Source organism: Chiloscyllium punctatum, chromosome 29 (assembly GCF_047496795.1).
Source record: "Chiloscyllium punctatum isolate Juve2018m chromosome 29, sChiPun1.3, whole genome shotgun sequence".
In the NCBI taxonomy this organism is placed as follows: Eukaryota; Metazoa; Chordata; class Chondrichthyes; order Orectolobiformes; family Hemiscylliidae; genus Chiloscyllium; species Chiloscyllium punctatum.
This window is the reverse complement of record NC_092767.1, coordinates 60,453,131-60,471,659: the sequence shown is the minus strand read 5'-3', so window position 1 is coordinate 60,471,659 and position 18,529 is coordinate 60,453,131. Positions and strand designations below refer to the sequence as shown.

The following is an 18,529-nucleotide window of genomic DNA, read 5'->3' as shown; positions in this document are numbered from 1 at the left end:
AAGTTTTGGAGTTTGTAGCACAAATCGATTAAATATGTCCTCTTTGTTAGGCCAGGACTGAAGTAATCATCCTGCCTTGCTCCTCCCCCCGCCCAGAACATGCTTTCCTCAAATCCTTGCCTCTACCCATGCTTCCAAAACTGTACTGGTTTCTGGGTCTGCTGTGGTAAAAATTCTCAGGTCAGAGACTACAAAATGTTTCTGTCAACTGAATCTGATTCCAGCCGGTTGGATAACACAGTCTGGAATCATTTAGTTTGAAATAATCAAAATACAAACTATTCTGATCATCACCAATTCTCAAAACATATGCAGGCAGTAAACACTTCTGCTTTCTGTGATTATCCAGAGCTCCACTGACAGTAAATGTGGTATGAGGGGGTGTGGAACCCACATTATTTTCCAGCTACAACCCAACTCCTCACTCCCAACACCTGCACCCCTCCCCAAACACTGCCTTTTGTGTTTCACCACATCCTCTGATTCAAATGTCTAGAGCCTCTGATCTGTTTCTGGATACTATTTCAGGGAGCTGCCTAACTGGTTGTGACTTGACAGACACCTGGAGACTCCCCACAGTTAAATTAACTCCTATTTCCCTATTCCAGTGACTCTGTTCACAGGTTTAGTCATCAATCAGTGCACAAAGGAATTTGAAACACAAGACCACAGGAAATAGGAGCAGGTGAAGACCATTCAGCCCAACACAACTACTTCCCCATTCAACACAATGATGGCTCGGCCTTGGGTTTTAACTTCACTTTCCTGCCCATTCCCTCCATTTCCTGAGAGACCTGATCACCTGTCAAACTCTGTCCTCAATATATTCACCGAGGGAGTGTCTGCAACCCTTTGGGGTAGAGAATTCCAAAAATTCAAAATCCTTTGAGTGAAGTAATTTCCTGTCCCCCCCCCCCCAGCCCTAACTGATTGATTCTCCTGAGACTGTACTCCTTGTTCTATAGTCCCCCCCCCCACCCCAGTCAGGGGAAACAAACTTCTCAATGTTGACCCTGTCGAGTCCCTTCAGAATCCTTTTATTTCAATCAGGTTCTCTCCCATTCAACTGACCCCTGGTTCTGGACCCCCTTGTCCTCAGGAACATACTTTCTGCATTTCCCCTTTGTGGTCCGGTTGCAATTTTGTAGGTTTGTGTGAGACTCCCCCCCCCCCCCCCCCACCCACCCCTCCCCCCCCCCCCCCCAACCCCCATTTATCCTTCTAATCCCCGATGAATACCATCCTACTGAATCTAGTGTTTCTTCATATGTCAGTTATACCATCCCAGCAATCAGTCTAGTAGATGAAGGGGTAAATGTAGGGGAATGGGTCTGGTGGGTTGCGTTGCGGCGGGTCGGTGTGGACTTGTTGGGCCGAAGGGCCTGTTTCCACACTAAGTAATCTAATCCAATCTAATCTGAATTTAATTGCATGCCCCCCATAGCTAGAACATCCCTCCCAAGTTAAGGAGAGCAAGACTGCACACAATACTCCAGATGTGGTCTCGCCAAGACACTATTCAGCAAGACATCCCTAGTCCTCTACTTGAATCCTCTTGCTATGAAGGCCAACACACCATTTGCCTTCTTTCCTTTGCCTTCAGAATTTGAGGCCTGAAAACTGCGAGGTGATTGGGAGAAGATGAGGAGGGGGTGGTGTTAGGTCAAAAGCCAAGAAGAACAGGGGAGGGAGAGAGGGAGCTGGCTTTCCTTGGCAGCACGTGTTAGCTCAGAGTTCAGCGTGCTCCAGAACATCAGCTTTCCTCCTTGGAGTCCTGCCCAGTGTTTCAGCAGGTGCTGCACCCGAGGATCACTTGGTGAGAATTGCAAGTTGCCGCAATAGCCAGTTCTTCGCTGAGACATGAAAGGCCTTGCGATTGGCTCCCTTTCTTCTTGCACTGCACGCAGGAAATGTTCAGGGGAAGCCAGCTCCCTTCCCACTCTTTGAGACCATAATCCACAGAAATTGGGGCTTTGACCTTCGAGCTTTTTGCAAAAGACAGGACAAGGTTCTGATAGTGAGAGAGTCTCCCAGATGGTATCACGGGCGTCAGGATCTATTTAACTGGAAGAGAGCAGTGAGCTGACCAATAGCTGGTCCAAGCGGGAGCAGCCAGTGACCCAAGCTCTATAGACCTGTGCTTTCAGTAGGAGACTCCCTCCCTCCCTCCCTCCCAAGCCTCTCCTGAACCCGGTGGTAGTATCACTGGATTGGTAATGCTGTGGGGATGGGAGTCTGAATCCCAGCAAGGCAGATGATGATACTGGAATTCAATAAAGATTTGGAATTTAAAAGCAAGCCTATTTAACCACGATCAATTGTCAGTTTAAAAAAAAACTATCTGGTTCACTAGTATTCCTTAGGGAGGGAAATCTGCTATCCTTACCAGGTCTGGCCCACATGTGAGTCTCGAGCCGCAGTAGTGTTGCTGACCCTTTACTGCCCTCTGGGTTATTAGGGATGGGCAATTGCTGGCCTAGCCAGTGACAGACACATCACATGAACAAAGGGGAAAAAAACACTGCCTCCCTCTGCTATCGACAAGCCTCTTGTCTGTCTGATCCTCCAACTCACCCACCCTCTCCCGATAGCCCAGGCCAGCTCATGACCTGAAGGTGATGCTGCCACATTTGGCTCTTCCTCTCCATCACCTCTCAGTGTGTCATTCTGGGCCAGTTGATGGCTGGGATTTGTCCATCACCATTCTGAAGAAACCCTGGCTCCAGGTTCTTCACTTTGTCACGGGCTCCCCAATCCTCCGATAGTATCAGGGCTGAAGCAATCTTGAAGTATCGAAGGAAGCCATGCTTCCCTTTGTCCCTGGTTTGGCTCTCTCAAAAAGATATGCAAATGAGCCCATACCCCTCCCCTTTCCCCAAAGCCTCGCAAACGTCTTCTTTTCAAGTATTCAGCTAATTCCTTTCTGAATTTCCTCCAGCCAGCTCTCAAGCAGTGCTTTGTAACTACCCACTGCATAAAAATAGAAAATGGGGATCGTTTTAATGGTGGCTCCTGCATTAGATATAGTGGTTTCTCCCAGACCCATTAATCTGTTGATTTCACCAGCTAATTTCTGTCAAACATTTGGATGTTACAACCTCATTGTGACGACAGGGATGAGTGGGAACTATCCCCCCATGTCCCACAAGGTGAGGTGCTCACTGGAAAATATTCAGCACCTTGAATGAAAGGTTTCATTGAACAGATGCTCCTTGCGGTTCACTTTTACTTTTGTAAAGTATTTGACAAATACTTTTTGTAATTCTTTCCATTGGGAACAACGTGAGAACCCAGTGGGGTTAAAGGCTGCTAACAAAGCCTTAAGCACATGAAAGGGAATACTCTGTATTCCAGCAAATGGCACTCACAGGAAGCTCATCTCAGGCAGTGACCACACACATCAGGAGGAGCAGTCTTTGTAAGTGCCACTAACCACAGAATTACACACTGCTTTAAATGTTACAGCATCCTTACTGTAGCAAGGTGCTGCCTGGAGTCAGAGAGATGGAGAATATGAGCTGGGGTGGAGCTGCAGGAGGTCATGACCCACCGCGGGGTTAAATGGCAAGAAATCCATGCCAGCAGGATTGTGGTTTAGGGAGGCACCGTAGGGGACGATAGCCGAGTGGGAATTAGTGTGGAAGGCAAAGTGTCAACACAAGTTTGGTTTAAACTGTCTTTAATTCTTCAAGAACTGAGCAATTCCTCTTGCAAAAGGAGCAGTGGAATTGTCACCGTGGGAGATTTAAATGTCCCAACTGAATACAGATGAAGAGATGGAGTACAGATAGAGCTACCAACAATGAACAGGCTTATCACCCTCCCCATTCTGATTTCTTCAAGTGTTATACGTAAAACGAATAAATATTGCAGTGCACCCTAGTTGAGTGTTTTTGCAAGAATGGCAGAGGAAGCAACCTGAAGAGAACAGACTGAGCTGTCAAGCCCTAGGTTTGTAGTGTTCACCTTCTGTCGGGAATTAATTTTTTTCCCGAGTTTCCTCTCCTCCCATCCTAAAGACACTACAGGGGGAGTGCCAGGGCAAAACTGGTGCAGGACAGATGCAATGAGAGGCAAATTTCCAACACCCAAGCATTGAACCCCCATGACGCCTGAAGGACCTCGGCCTGTTGTGTGCCCCAGTCAGCCACCTGAAATGGGTGTTGGGCACTGCATTTATGTAGTACCAGTTTAGGGATCTGCGAAACTGGGCCAGATGTGGCACCAGTTCCTGTAGAAAGAAACAGGCTCCACAATAACAGCCAACTTCCTCCATTGACATTCCAGCCCTTTTCCCAGGACCTCCCCTTGGGCCAAGTGTTGTGAAGGTCACGTTTCTAAAATGGGTCAGCGAGTTAATGATAACTTGGCCAGGGATCCAATGTCAGGCCAACTTGGATCTTCCAGTTTCTGCTGTGTGCTGATGGGGTGCTCCAGGCCTTGGACCTGAAATCAGGGCCTCAAGCTAATATTTACCCCATTGGTGGGAGCTAGCACTTAGCTGCATGTGGGTTAACCGTGCAGGTGAGTCCACATTTGCCAGCTGTTTGTCTGCATGGGGCATCATAGCTGTCCCCAACCCTGTACTCACCTGATGTCCAACAGAGGTCACTGGATAACAGAGAGAAACCTGGATCCTTTCTAGTTTGAGAATGGGCTGTTAGGCAATTGCTTACATTAACACAGTTAAAAATCACACAACACCAGGTTATAGTCCAACAGGTTTAATTGGAAGCACACATTGTTACTAACTCAGCGCAGACCCAAGATCCGATCTGACTTAGTGTTGCAAAGTATTTTTAAAATCCTGAAAATTCCAGAAACAGACCATTCTGCCCAGCAATTCCATGCTGCTGTTTATGGGGCTTCTCCCACCCTTCACCTCTCCCCATTGCCATATCCTTTTAGTCCTCTCATATCTTTCTAGTTCCCCTTCTGTTTGTGCCACCCACTCTTTATCCAGTAATAGATGTATCCATTTCAGAGAGCTGACCGTAAACAAGACCACTCACGATCTGGCTTTTTTTCGATCAAGTCACCACTTTCTGCTCTAAAATCCACTGAGTACAAGCCTAGCCTATTCAACCTTTCATCGCAAGCCAATACACCCATTTTAGCTATCAGACTGGTAAACCTTTTCTGAAATGCTTATAATATATTTACATCCTTCCTTAAATAAGGAGACCAATACTGTACACTGTTCTCTAGATATGATCTCACTCGCCTACTGTATCATTGAAGCATAACCTTGCTGTTCTTGTACTTAATTTTCCTTGCAATAAACAATGACATTTGATTAACTGTTCTGATTACTTACTGTACCTGCATATAAATGTTTCATGATCCAGATCCCTCTGCACCTCAGAGCTTTGCAAACTCTCACCAATTGGATAATATATTACTTTCTTATTTGTTCTGATAAAATGTACAGTTTCATATTTTCATACATTATATTCCATTTATCAGATCTTTGCCCAATCACCTAACCTATCGAGATCACCTTTTTAGTTTTCTTATGACCTTTTTAGAACTTACTTTCCTAATTATCTTTGTCATAAGTACATTTAACAGTCACGTCTTTGGTCCCTTCGTCCAGGTCGGCTACGTGTTTAAATTATACAATATTGAGGTCCCAGTACTGATCTCTCCAGTTGGCGCACTACCTGTACATATTGCCAACCAGAAACTGACCCAATCGCTGTTCGCCAATCTTGTATCCATGCCAATATGGTACCTCCTAAACATGAACTTATATTTTCCACATTAATATGCCAAATGTCTCTGGATATTAAAGTATAATTTATCCAATAGTTCCTGTTTAGTTCAGTTGTCTGGAGAGCTGGTTTACAATACAGAATGATACCAACAGTGCAGGTTCAATTCCCACACCAGCTAAGGTTACCATGAAGGTCTCAACCTTACCCCTTGCTTGAGCAGTGGTGACCCTCAGGTTAAACTCATTACCTGCTGTCACACTGTAATGAGAGAGTGGCACGATGGTGACATCTTCTTTAAAAACCATTCACATTCCCTATAAATGTGTCTGTGTCACTTACCTGGATTGTTCTCTTTGGTGAACAGTTCTTAAAGTCTGGCCGATTCTGCTGAGCTCTGAATACTGTGATTGGTCATAGAGTTTTTGCCCTTCCTTTTGGAGGCAAATAATGGCCTGGAGAAGGGGTGCAAGGAATGATAGTGATGCCAAGGGATGAGTTTGGGGAGGGTGCAGGGTATTAGAAGCAGCTGATATGCCCCACTCACTTTGCCAACACCAAGCCTTCATCAGGGTTGGACATGGGGTGGCTGTGTTTGCCAAGGCTTCCCACACCACATAATGGGTCTGGAGAGGGGCATCTGGGCAATGGAAATATGGTGACCAAAAGGCCATCAAAGATAGGAACAGGAGAAGGCTGCTTGGCCCCTTGAGCTTTCATTAGGACCGTGGCTAATTTGACATTCCACTTTCCTGCCATTCCTCCTTGGCCCTTGATACCCCTCACTGCTCAATTATCTCTGAACATCATCCTTAAATATGCATAAGGACTCTGTCCCTATAGCTCTCTGTAGCAAAGAGTTCCGAAGACACTCAATCTCTGAGAGAAGAAATTCCTCCTCATCTCATTCTTAAACCGTTGCCCTTAATTCTGAGATTATGCCCTCGGTCCTACACGCTCTTATAAAGTGAAACATTCCCTCAGCATTTCCCTGTCAAAACCCCTAAGAATTCAATATGTCTCAATGAAATCATCTCTCATTTTTCTAATCTCCAGTGAGTAGAGTCCCAACCTGCTCAGCCTCTGCTGATAAGACAATCTGTCCATCCTAGTGAACCTTCTCTGAACTGCCTCCAATGAAATAATCTGCCACCCCTTTCCCAGAGTTGAAAGATCGGCATTTGTTCTTTTTATCACTAATTTCCTGCTTTTCCTTCCCCCCCTTTTCCACCTCCCCCTCACCCGTGAGCCACAAAATTACTTGCCTGGTTGATGTGGCTGATTGCTCGTTCCCCAGTTAATAAAGTCAGGGAAGGAAATCATTCACCAGTCAATGTGTTGGCACCTCCTGCCTGTTTCATTAGTAGATGTTGCAGCTATTTTTTTAATCTTGTGGAAGTGTACTGCAGACTGGCAACCAGGAGCCTGGGGGAATCTAATTAGTGCAGATTTCACTGTGTTGGTTTTATTTATTTCCCTTGCCCACTCCTCTCCAGAGTCATTGGATCATACAGCTTGGAAACATGACTACGCCAGTCAGAAAACACCAAACTACACTCATCCTATTTTTAGTACCTGTACTTCATCCATAGCCTTGCAATGCCATGGCATTTTAAGTACTCATCCAGAAGTTTCTTAAATGTTGTGATAGTACTTACCTCTACCACTCAACAATTTCCATTTATCTACCACGCTCTTAATTCTTAAGTAGACACTTAGCTTCTGTCCTTGTCCCTTTCTGTAAATAGTTTGAATCTTACAAAGTTGTGGTCACTATCCCCAAAATGCGCTCACACGACATTTCAACTACTTGACCAGCTTTGTTCCCTCGGATTAGGTCAAGCACTGCCCATCTTTAGTCAGACTGTCTATGCACTGGCAACAAAAGCTCTCCTTGATGCACTTTGAAAATTCCATCCCATATAATCCTTGCACATTCTAAACCGTGCTGATTGCAGAGCGAGGAGGGGAGGGTGCAGTGAGGCATCAATCCTGCTCTACTTCACCCATCCAGCCTATTCTCTCTCTGTTAGCCTGAAAAACTATGCAAAGACACCATGTTAACCACTGTACTCCATTAACCCAAGCCTAAAGAAGACATATTGACCTGCCCACTGAACATAAAGTAATCCATTGGAATGTTGTCAACCAAGGGGTTGTCCCTATCTGGCCCTCATCTGACACATGCATCCTCTCCAGAGCTGGAACAAGGGAATTCTGGCTGTTTCTTCCCTTCTGCTTCAATGTGTTGGTGCTAAAGCCACTTTTATTTCATTGCTACTTGGGCTTAGAACATCCATAAAACCTGAACCAAGCCTATGGTCTGTGGGCCTCAGTGCCTTTATCAGCTAAGCCACCAGGAGGGAGCCATCTTTCAAAGTGTGTTACAGGGTCAAGTTTACAGACAATGTCAAGGCAACAATTACTGCATTAGTTTAACCCAAGGTATAAAACGCTCTTGTGAGTGCAAAACAAGCAGCAATATAGTTCCAGCTAGTATTATATTTGCAAAGCGAGATGAAGGACTGTTCTTTGTATCCCAGTCCAGAAATGCTATTGGCACACAGCTGCCAAATACTTCACTGACCTTCGTCAATGTCAGCACCGTACATACGGACATATGATCAAGGAACAAGAATAGGCCAGTTCCACCATTCAACAAGATCATAGCCAATTTAATCTTAACCTCAACTCTACATTCTTGCATATCTCCGATATCTTTCATACCCTCGGTCACCAAGAATCTGTTGATCTCTGTCTTAACAATTATAACACAATAACAATAGTGTCTTATATCCAGGGACATTAGCTGTATCCCCTCCGGATAACACATTCACAGAGACTTCATTTGGGGTATCTGCTCATCTTAATCAGTTGACAATGGTATACAGAAAGTAGGCTTAAATAAATTAAAGTAATCCCTTTGATTATCAAGGGGTGATATACCCCTTGGTGATTCTTCAAGCAGTTGGGGGATTTAACAACATTTAAAGTCAGTCTTTTCAGTCAGAGAATTAGTGAAGTTGGCAAATATTTTATCACTTTCAGGACAGCACTATCTCCCATTTATAAAATAAGAGCCAAAATGCTGAAGAAATTCAGCACTTCTGGTACTATCTGTGTGAGACAGAGAAACATAATTAACATTTTGAGTCCAACATAACTACTTCAGGGCTGTTACGAGAGTTCTAAATTCTGAAGATAAGTCAATGGGACCATCTCTGTCTGTACAGGCACTACCCGATCACTGAGATACACCTGTCTGTACAGGCACTGCCCGATCACTGAGATTCACCTGTCTGTACAGGCACTGCCCGATCACTGAGATTCACCTGCCTTCCCTGTGTGTACAGTCACTGCCCGATCACTGAGATTCACCTGCCTTCCCTGTCTGTACAGGCACTGCCCGATCACTGAGACTCACCTGCCTTCCCTGTCTGTACAGGCACTACCCGATCACTGAGATACACCTGCCTTCCCTGTCTGTACAGGCACTACCCGATCACTGAGATTCACCTGCCTTCCCTGTCTGTACAGTCACTGCCTGATCACTGAGATTCACCTGCCTTCCCTGTCTGTACAGTCACTGCCCGATCACTGAGATTCACCTGCCTTCCCTGTCTGTACAGTCACTGCCTGATCACTGAGATTCACCTGCCTTCCCTGTCTGTACAGTCACTGCCCGATCACTGAGATTCACCTGTCTGTACAGTCACTGCCCGATCACTGAGATTCACCTGTCTGTACAGTCACTGCCCGATCACTGAGATTCACCTGTCTGTACAGGCACTGCCCGATCACTGAGATTCACCTGTCTGTACAGGCACTGCCCGATCACTGAGATACACCTGCCTTCCCTGTCTGTACAGTCACTGCCAGATCACTGAGATTCACCTGCCTTCCCTGTCTGTACAGGCACTGCCCGATCACTGAGATTCACCTGCCTTCCCTGTCTGTACAGGCACTGCCCGATCACTGAGATACACCTGCCTTCCCTGTCTGTACAGGCACTGCCCGATCACTGAGATACACCTGCCTTCCCTGTCTGTACAGGCACTGCCCGATCACTGAGATACACCTGCCTTCCCTGTCTGTACAGGCACTGCCCGATCACTGAGATACACCTGCCTTCCCTGTCTGTACAGGCACTGCCCGATCACTGAGATTCACCTGCCTTCCCTGTCTGTACAGTCACTGCCCGATCACTGAGATACACCTGCCTTCCCTGTGTGTACAGGCACTGCCCGATCACTGAGATACACCTGCCTTCCCTGTGTGTACAGGCACTGCCCGATCACTGAGATACACCTGCCTTCCCTGTGTGTACAGGCACTGCCCGATCACTGAGATACACCTGCCTTCCCTGTGTGTACAGGCACTGCCAGATCACTGAGATACACCTGCCTTCCCTGTCTGTACAGGCACTGCCCGATCACTGAGATACACCTGCCTCACCTGTCTGTACAGTCACTGCCCGATCACTGAGATTCACCTGCCTCACCTGTCTGTACAGGCACTGCCCGATCACTGAGATTCACCTGCCTTCCCTGTCTGTACAGGCACTGCCCGATCACTGAGATTCACCTGCCTTCCCTGTGTGTACAGTCACTGCCCGATCACTGAGATTCACCTGCCTTCCCTGTCTGTACAGGCACTGCCCGATCACTGAGATTCACCTGCCTTCCCTATCTGTACAGGCACTGCCCGATCACTGAGATTCACCTGCCTTCCCTGTGTGTACAGTCACTGCCCGATCACTGAGATTCACCTGCCTTCCCTGTCTGTACAGGCACTGCCCGATCACTGAGATTCACCTGCCTTCCCTGTGTGTACAGTCACTGCCCGATCACTGAGATACACCTGCCTTCCCTGTCTGTACAGGCACTGCCCGATCACTGAGATACACCTGCCTTCCCTGTGTGTACAGGCACTGCCCGATCACTGAGATTCACCTGCCTTCCCTGTGTGTACAGTCACTGCCCGATCACTGAGATTCACCTGCCTTCCCTGTGTGTACAGTCACTGCCCGATCACTGAGATTCACCTGCCTTCCCTGTCTGTACAGGCACTGCCCGATCACTGAGATTCACCTGCCTTCCCTGTCTGTACAGGCACTGCCCGATCACTGAGATTCACCTGCCTTCCCTGTGTGTACAGTCACTGCCCGATCACTGAGATTCACCTGCCTTCCCTGTGTGTACAGTCACTGCCCGATCACTGAGATTCACCTGCCTTCCCTGTGTGTACAGTCACTGCCCGATCACTGAGATTCACCTGCCTTCCCTGTGTGTACAGTCACTGCCCGATCACTGAGATTCACCTGCCTTCCCTGTCTGTACAGGCACTGCCCGATCACTGAGATTCACCTGCCTTCCCTGTCTGTACAGGCACTGCCCGATCACTGAGATTCACCTGCCTTCCCTGTGTGTACAGTCACTGCCCGATCACTGAGATTCACCTGCCTTCCCTGTGTGTACAGTCACTGCCCGATCCCTGAGATTCACCTGCCTTCCCTGTGTGTACAGTCACTGCCCGATCACTGAGATTCACCTGCCTTCCCTGTGTGTACAGGCACTGCCCGATCACTGAGATTCACCTGCCTTCCCTGTGTGTACAGGCACTGCCCGATCACTGAGATTCACCTGCCTTCCCTGTGTGTACAGTCACTGCCCGATCACTGAGATTCACCTGCCTTCCCTGTGTGTACAGGCACTGCCCGATCACTGAGATTCACCTGCCTTCCCTGTGTGTACAGGCACTGCCCGATCACTGAGATTCACCTGCCTTCCCTGTCTGTACAGGCACTGCCCGATCACTGAGATACACCTGCCTTCCCTGTCTGTACAGTCACTGCCCGATCACTGAGATTCACCTGCCTTCCCTGTGTGTACAGTCACTGCCCGATCACTGAGATTCACCTGCCTTCCCTGTGTGTACAGGCACTGCCCGATCACTGAGATTCACCTGCCTTCCCTGTGTGTACAGGCACTGCCCGATCACTGAGATTCACCTGCCTTCCCTGTGTGTACAGGCACTGCCCGATCACTGAGATTCACCTGCCTTCCCTGTGTGTACAGTCACTGCCCGATCACTGAGATTCACCTGCCTTCCCTGTGTGTACAGTCACTGCCCGATCACTGAGATTCACCTGCCTTCCCTGTGTGTACAGTCACTGCCCGATCACTGAGATACACCTGCCTTCCCTGTGTGTACAGTCACTGCCCGATCACTGAGATTCACCTGCCTTCCCTGTGTGTACAGTCACTGCCCGATCACTGAGATACACCTGCCTTCCCTGTGTGTACAGGCACTGCCCGATCACTGAGATTCACCTGCCTTCCCTGTATGTACAGTCACTGCCCGATCACTGAGATTCACCTGCCTTCCCTGTGTGTACAGGCACTGCCCGATCACTGAGATACACCTGCCTTCCCTGTGTGTACAGTCACTGCCCGATCACTGAGATTCACCTGCCTTCCCTGTGTGTAGAGTCACTGCCCGATCACTGAGATTCACCTGCCTTCCCTGTGTGTACAGTCACTGCCCGATCACTGAGATACACCTGCCTTCCCTGTCTGTACAGGCACTGCCCGATCACTGAGATTCACCTGCCTTCCCTGTGTGTACAGGCACTGCCCGATCACTGAGATTCACCTGCCTTCCCTGTGTGTACAGGCACTGCCCGATCACTGAGATTCACCTGCCTTCCCTGTCTGTACAGGCACTGCCCGATCACTGAGATTCACCTGCCTTCCCTGTGTGGACAGGCACTGCCCGATCACTGAGATTCACCTGCCTTCCCTGTGTGTACAGTCACTGCCCGATCACTGAGATTCACCTGCCTTCCCTGTGTGTACAGTCACTGCCCGATCACTGAGATTCACCTGCGTTCCCTGTGTGTACAGGCACTGCCCGATCACTGAGATTCACCTGCCTTCCCTGTGTGTACAGGCACTGCCCGATCACTGAGATACACCTGCCTTCCCTGTGTGTACAGGCACTGCCCGATCACTGAGATTCACCTGCCTTCCCTGTGTGTACAGTCACTGCCCGATCACTGAGATACACCTGCCTTCCCTGTGTGTACAGGCACTGCCCGATCACTGAGATTCACCTGCCTTCCCTGTGTGTACAGTCACTGCCCGATCACTGAGATTCACCTGCCTTCCCTGTGTGTACAGGCACTGCCCGATCACTGAGATACACCTGCCTTCCCTGTGTGTACAGTCACTGCCCGATCTCTGAGATACACCTGCCTTCCCTGTGTGTACAGTCACTGCCCGATCACTGAGATTCACCTGCCTTCCCTGTGTGTACAGGCACTGCCCGATCACTGAGATACACCTGCCTTCCCTGTCTGTACAGGCACTGCCCGATCACTGAGATTCACCTGCCTTCCCTGTCTGTACAGGCACTGCCCGATCACTGAGATACACCTGCCTTCCCTGTGTGTACAGTCACTGCCCGATCACTGAGATTCACCTGCCTTCCCTGTGTGTACAGGCACTGCCCGATCACTGAGATTCACCTGCCTTCCCTGTGTGTACAGGCACTGCCCGATCACTGAGATTCACCTGCCTTCCCTGTGTGTACAGTCACTGCCCGATCACTGAGATTCACCTGCCTTCCCTGTTCTTATTTCAGATCTCTAATGCATTGCTTTTATTTGGTCCATAAGACTGTGCCAGTCGGAAACATGCACCTAACTATTTTCATCCCATTTCCCAGCATATGGCCCATAGCCTTGGCATCACAAGTGTACACCTGAATCTTAAATGTTATAAACATTTTTGCCTCTACCACCCTTACAGGCCGTGAGTGCCAGATTCCTATCACCCTCTGGATGAAATCATTTTTCCTCACATTCTCCCCAAAACTCCTGCCCCTTAGTTTAAAGCTATGCCCTGGGTCATTGATCTCTCCACCAAGGAGAAAGGTTTATTCTGGTCTACCCTGTCTATTGCCCCTCACAATTTTATTTATCTGTATCATACCCCCCTCGCCCACCTCGATCTCCTCTGCTCCAAGGAAAGCAATCTCTCTTCATAACTTAAATTGCCCAGCCCTGGCAGCAGACGCGTAAATCTCCTCTGCAACCTATTCTGTATTATCACACCCTTCCTATAATGTGGATTCCAGAACTGTACACGGTACATAAGCTGTGGCCTTTTAGATAGCTTCAGCATCACCTCCCTGCTGTGAAACTCTCTGCTTCAGCAAACAGCACACAGGGGAGTGCTGTGACAGAATTGAGTCTGAGTTCCATGGATATACATGATGTGATTGAGGCATTGCTACTTAGTGTGTTTAACATTTTCATTTACTGGTGAATAATACAGAATAAAAACAGCAATCTTCTTTAAAAAAAAGGCAAGTATCCCATATGCCTTCTTAAACACTTTATCTACCTGTCCCGCTACCTTGAGGGACTGGTGGGCATGCACACTGAAGTCCCTCTGATCCTTGGTGCTTCCCAGGGTCCTACCATTCATCATGTATTCCCTTGCCTTGTTTAACTTGCCCAAGTGCATCACTCACATTTGTCCAAACTGAATTCCATTTGCTACTGATCAGTCCATCTGACTAGCCCATTTGTAACTTCCTTGAATCTAAGGCTATCCTCCTCACTGTTTGCCGCCCCACCAATTTTTGTATCATCTGCGAACTTGATGATCAACCCTCCGACGTTAAAGTCTAAGCTGTATATATCTATACCACAAGCAAGCAAGCACCCCAACACAGATCCGTGCGGAACCTCAAAAAACACAGGCTTCCAGTCACAAAATCCCTCTTCCTCTGTTTCCTGCCCCTCAGCCAATTCTGTAACCAAGTTGCCAAATTTCCTTGGAGCCTATGGGCTGATTCCTTGGGCAGTTTCTATCAGGGGTGGTTTGGTATTGCACGGCAAGGAGCCAGCTCCCAAATCTACCTCAATCAGAACACAAATTGAACCTGTTTATTCTGACCCATAAGCTGGTCATCTGGCCAACTGAGTGAACTGGCCTTATTCTCCCTGATTTACCCTATTTAAAACAAACACTGAAGCGAGCACATTAATCATTGTCGGACAATCTTCATAAAACATATAGAGGGTGCAAGCTTCTTAGTAAGGATGGACAGTACAAGGAGAGCTCATTTGAGAAAAGGAAAAGGCAGTTGAAGGCCCTTAGATGATCATGGAGTCAAAGCACACCTTTGCAGTCATGTGAAAGGATCTACTCTCTGAAACATAATCTGTATTATGCTGAAATTCCAGAACTATCATCCTTCCCTAAAGAGCACTCATAACCATAAGAGAAAGGGTTTAGTGTTAGCTGAGGAACTTTCCCTTCAATTCTGAGCCAATGCCTTTCCAAGGCCAACATCGGGTGTAATGTGTTAGATATATGCAAGAAATTCCTGTGTCCATTTGGTACTGTTTTTGTGTCTGTCCATTTCTCTCTTTTCCTTCATTCAATGAGTGTGTAATTCTTCAGAGGGATGAGGGAATCCCACACTGAAAGGGGTTGCTGTAAAGTGCGGTCCGGTTGCCCCAATGGGGGACACCAACGTCCACCAGCCTGAGGTTTCCCGACAGCTGCCGTACCTCACTTTGCCGATACCTGGGTCCGACCCCGATCAGTTTGGGAGCGCCGCTGATCCCCTGTTTTGTTTGTTGTCGGGTGTCTGTGGAAACTAACTGTCTTCCTCATTCAGAGCAACTGGAGAGGATTGAAGAGGGAATGGATCAAATCAATAAGGACATGAAAGAAGCAGAAAAAAATCTCTCGGATCTGGGCAAATGCTGTGGCCTTTGTTCCTGTCCTTGCAATAAGTAGGTGCCAACTGTTGGCCCCAGAGGCCACTCTGCCTGCCTGCCTGCATGCCTGCCTGAAAAGCTGCTTGCTCAGAGCTAACACGGTTCCATACTGCCACTGACAGCCTCATGAATGAAGTAGTACTTTGAGAAGCAATCTGCAAATATGCAAGTTTTTTCATTCCCTTAGAAATTATTTCCCATGTTAGACCATAATGAGAGGGGCCGGGAAAGCACAACAAGCCAGCCTGTCTCTCGGGGGAAATGACAGCAACAACAATGTGAGTAAATTGTTCCAAGGCACTTTCCAAGGAATTAAACTTGATGTCACATGAAGAGATATTAGGACAGGTGACCAAAAGAGATGACAAAAACTTGGTTTAAGGAACATTTGAGGAGAGAGAGAGAGAGAGAAAGTTGGAGAGGTGTAAAGGTGGACATTCCAGAGCTTGGCTCACAAGTTCTAATAGTAGAGCCGTCAATGGTCGAGGGATTACAATCGGGAATGTCGCAATTGGCCAACACTGAAGGGAGATAGTTATCTCGAGGGGTTGCAGGGATGGGGAAAGGGATTTGACCATGAGAGTGACATATTTAAACATCGAGATGTTGTCACCACAGGAGCCAATGTGGGTTCAGGGTGGGGTCTGAGGAGTGAGATTGACTTGGTATGAGTTAGGCTGCAGGAGACAGAGTTTTGGAAGGAGGTCAATTAGGGAGGATGTTCAACTGTTCAGAACTCTACTCTCTCAGAAATAAGCTAGATGTCAGCAAACATGTAAGCGTTATAGCATTCAATACTGGCCTGGCTGATTGTATTTGCAATACTTCCCTGGCCAATGTTGTGGCAATACAGTAACTGGTGAGGAAACAGAACATTATAAATCAGGCATTCAGTATCATACAAATTATTGGGCACAGATTTAATGTGATCAGTAGAAGGATTAAAGGGACAAGAGGATTCTTTTTCACCCAGGAAGTGTGGAATTCACAGTCTAGTTTGGTGGTTGAGTTGGAAACCCACAACTAATTTAAAGGAACCTGAACCTGTCCCGAAAGGCTGTAACCTGTAGGGCCACGGACCTGATGCTGGTAAGCAGGGTTGGAATGGGCCACCCGTTTATTCAGCTGGTGCAGGTGTGATGGGCCAAGCGACCTCTTTCTCTGCTGTAACCTTTCTACGGCTCTCTGGTCATCATGTACAAAGTTGACCTGTGCTGTTTGCACAAGACAGCAAAGACGCTGATGAAATATTAAAAAGACAAGGCTATCTCAAACTCTGCAAATGTCCGGGATTGTTGAAAAGTGGGTAAACAGCCCGAGGATGGAGTACACCCGGACAAGTTTGAAAATGGACAGACAATGGTAATTGGTGGATTACATGCCCGCAGCTGAGTGTTAACATCAAAGAGAATATAACCCACAGAATCAATACAATGTGGCTGACATCTTACCTGTGGCCATAATGCTTGTGAGCATAGTTCTCATTGGGAGCAGAGGGTCAGTGAATATACTGTTACAGTACATCACATAATTGAAATGAAATCTTTTCCATGTGTTACACCACAATCTCTAACCATTGGCAGGCAAATTCCCACCCAATAAAAACAAGAAAGGACGACTTGCATTTATATAGTGCCTTTCACAATCTCAGACCAGCTCAAAGTACTTTTCAACCAAAGAAGAATGTTCAAAGTGTATGCACGGTCATATGGTCAGAAACACTGCAGTCCCTGGTTACACAACCAGCATTGTGAGACTGGCTAGAGAATGATGTTGGCAGTAGAATAAATACTGGTCAGACAGTAAGGCAACTACCCAACTGTTTGCCCAATGGAGCTGTGGGCTGTTTTACATCCACTTGAGGGGGCAGTCAGGGTCTTGTTTAATGTCTCACGTGGAAGACCTCTGACAGTGCCACACTTCCTCTGTACATCATTGGATCGTTCAACACATTTTTTTGTGTGGACTTCAACCCGCACCATTGACTTCAGAGGCCAAAGTGCTGCTCGTCAATCCATAGCAAGTGAACAGTGACCAACTGGCAAGTAACTAGTGATTTGTTGAGGATGGACTTTTCTCACACATGTACAGCAGAATTGTCTCATAGCTTTTCTAAGAGTAGAGGAGAGAGCAGGGCAGACATGTTATGTGGGACTAACACAGCTCCCCCATCAGTGATGGAACCAACCAGATCATCCACTAGTCAGTTCACTAAGCTGCTGATTGGCATACTGTCCCATGTAGAGTGAGGGGAAGTATCTTACTCCACCACAGGCCTTGCTCCTGGGTCTTAAAGTCGAGGCCCACTCCTCGGGATCCTGCAGTGAGAAGGTAAATTATTTTTTATTTTTCTTCTCCACAGATTGAGGGTCTTTGGGCAGAAAGGGATTGGGCTATGTATAGATGTGTGGCTTTCGTTGGCCATACCCCTCTCCCATTTGTGCCTCCAACCGCTCTAGACTGGGGCATGTGGAGGCCATACACCGCATCCCCCCCCCCCCCCACCCCAAAATCCAGCTGGCAGCTCACTTGGGTCTTCCAAATCAGAAACTAGCCGCTCAGTCCCGCCATTGTGGAGTGAGGTGGTCAGTTGGTTTGCTTAGGTGCCATTATTTGACCTCTTCAGGGCCTTAATTGCCTGACCAATTGACCTTCCCACCCGGCTGATGTGGCAAAAACGAGTGAGTTTGCTGGATTTGTGGCATAACTACAAATTAAACTCCTAGCAATAAGTTAGGAAGAGTGTTGAGTGATGTAAGGGGTGGGGGTCTCATTCCTGCAGGTAGTACATTGTCCCAAAAGATTTTTGCATTTGAGCTAATTTTTCAAAACTTTTCCTTTATCTTCCCTTTTTCCTCTTAACTAATTTGCTCCCCCTATGTTTACCCTTCTGTGTCTGATTTGACTTTAATTCATTTTTATTTGTGTCTCACTCATTCGGGTGGGTGGTGGGGGAGTAGGGTGGATCAGGAGTTTGGAGGCTGCAATGAGGAACGTGTGGAAACCACTCTCCAAA

At 47.5% G+C, this 18,529-nt stretch overlaps 1 protein-coding gene across 2 annotated transcripts in view; it reads left to right on the top strand.

Annotated features, from left to right (window-relative positions):
• Positions 1-18,529, top strand: part of LOC140454451 (synaptosomal-associated protein 25) — a 220,666-nt gene that overhangs the window by 180,397 nt on the left and 21,740 nt on the right. For both annotated transcript variants that reach the window (XM_072549202.1, XM_072549201.1), the window contains exon 5: positions 15,411-15,528. In XM_072549202.1, the coding sequence (XP_072405303.1) occupies positions 15,411-15,528 (118 nt within the window). The remainder of the gene's footprint in view (positions 1-15,410; positions 15,529-18,529) is intronic.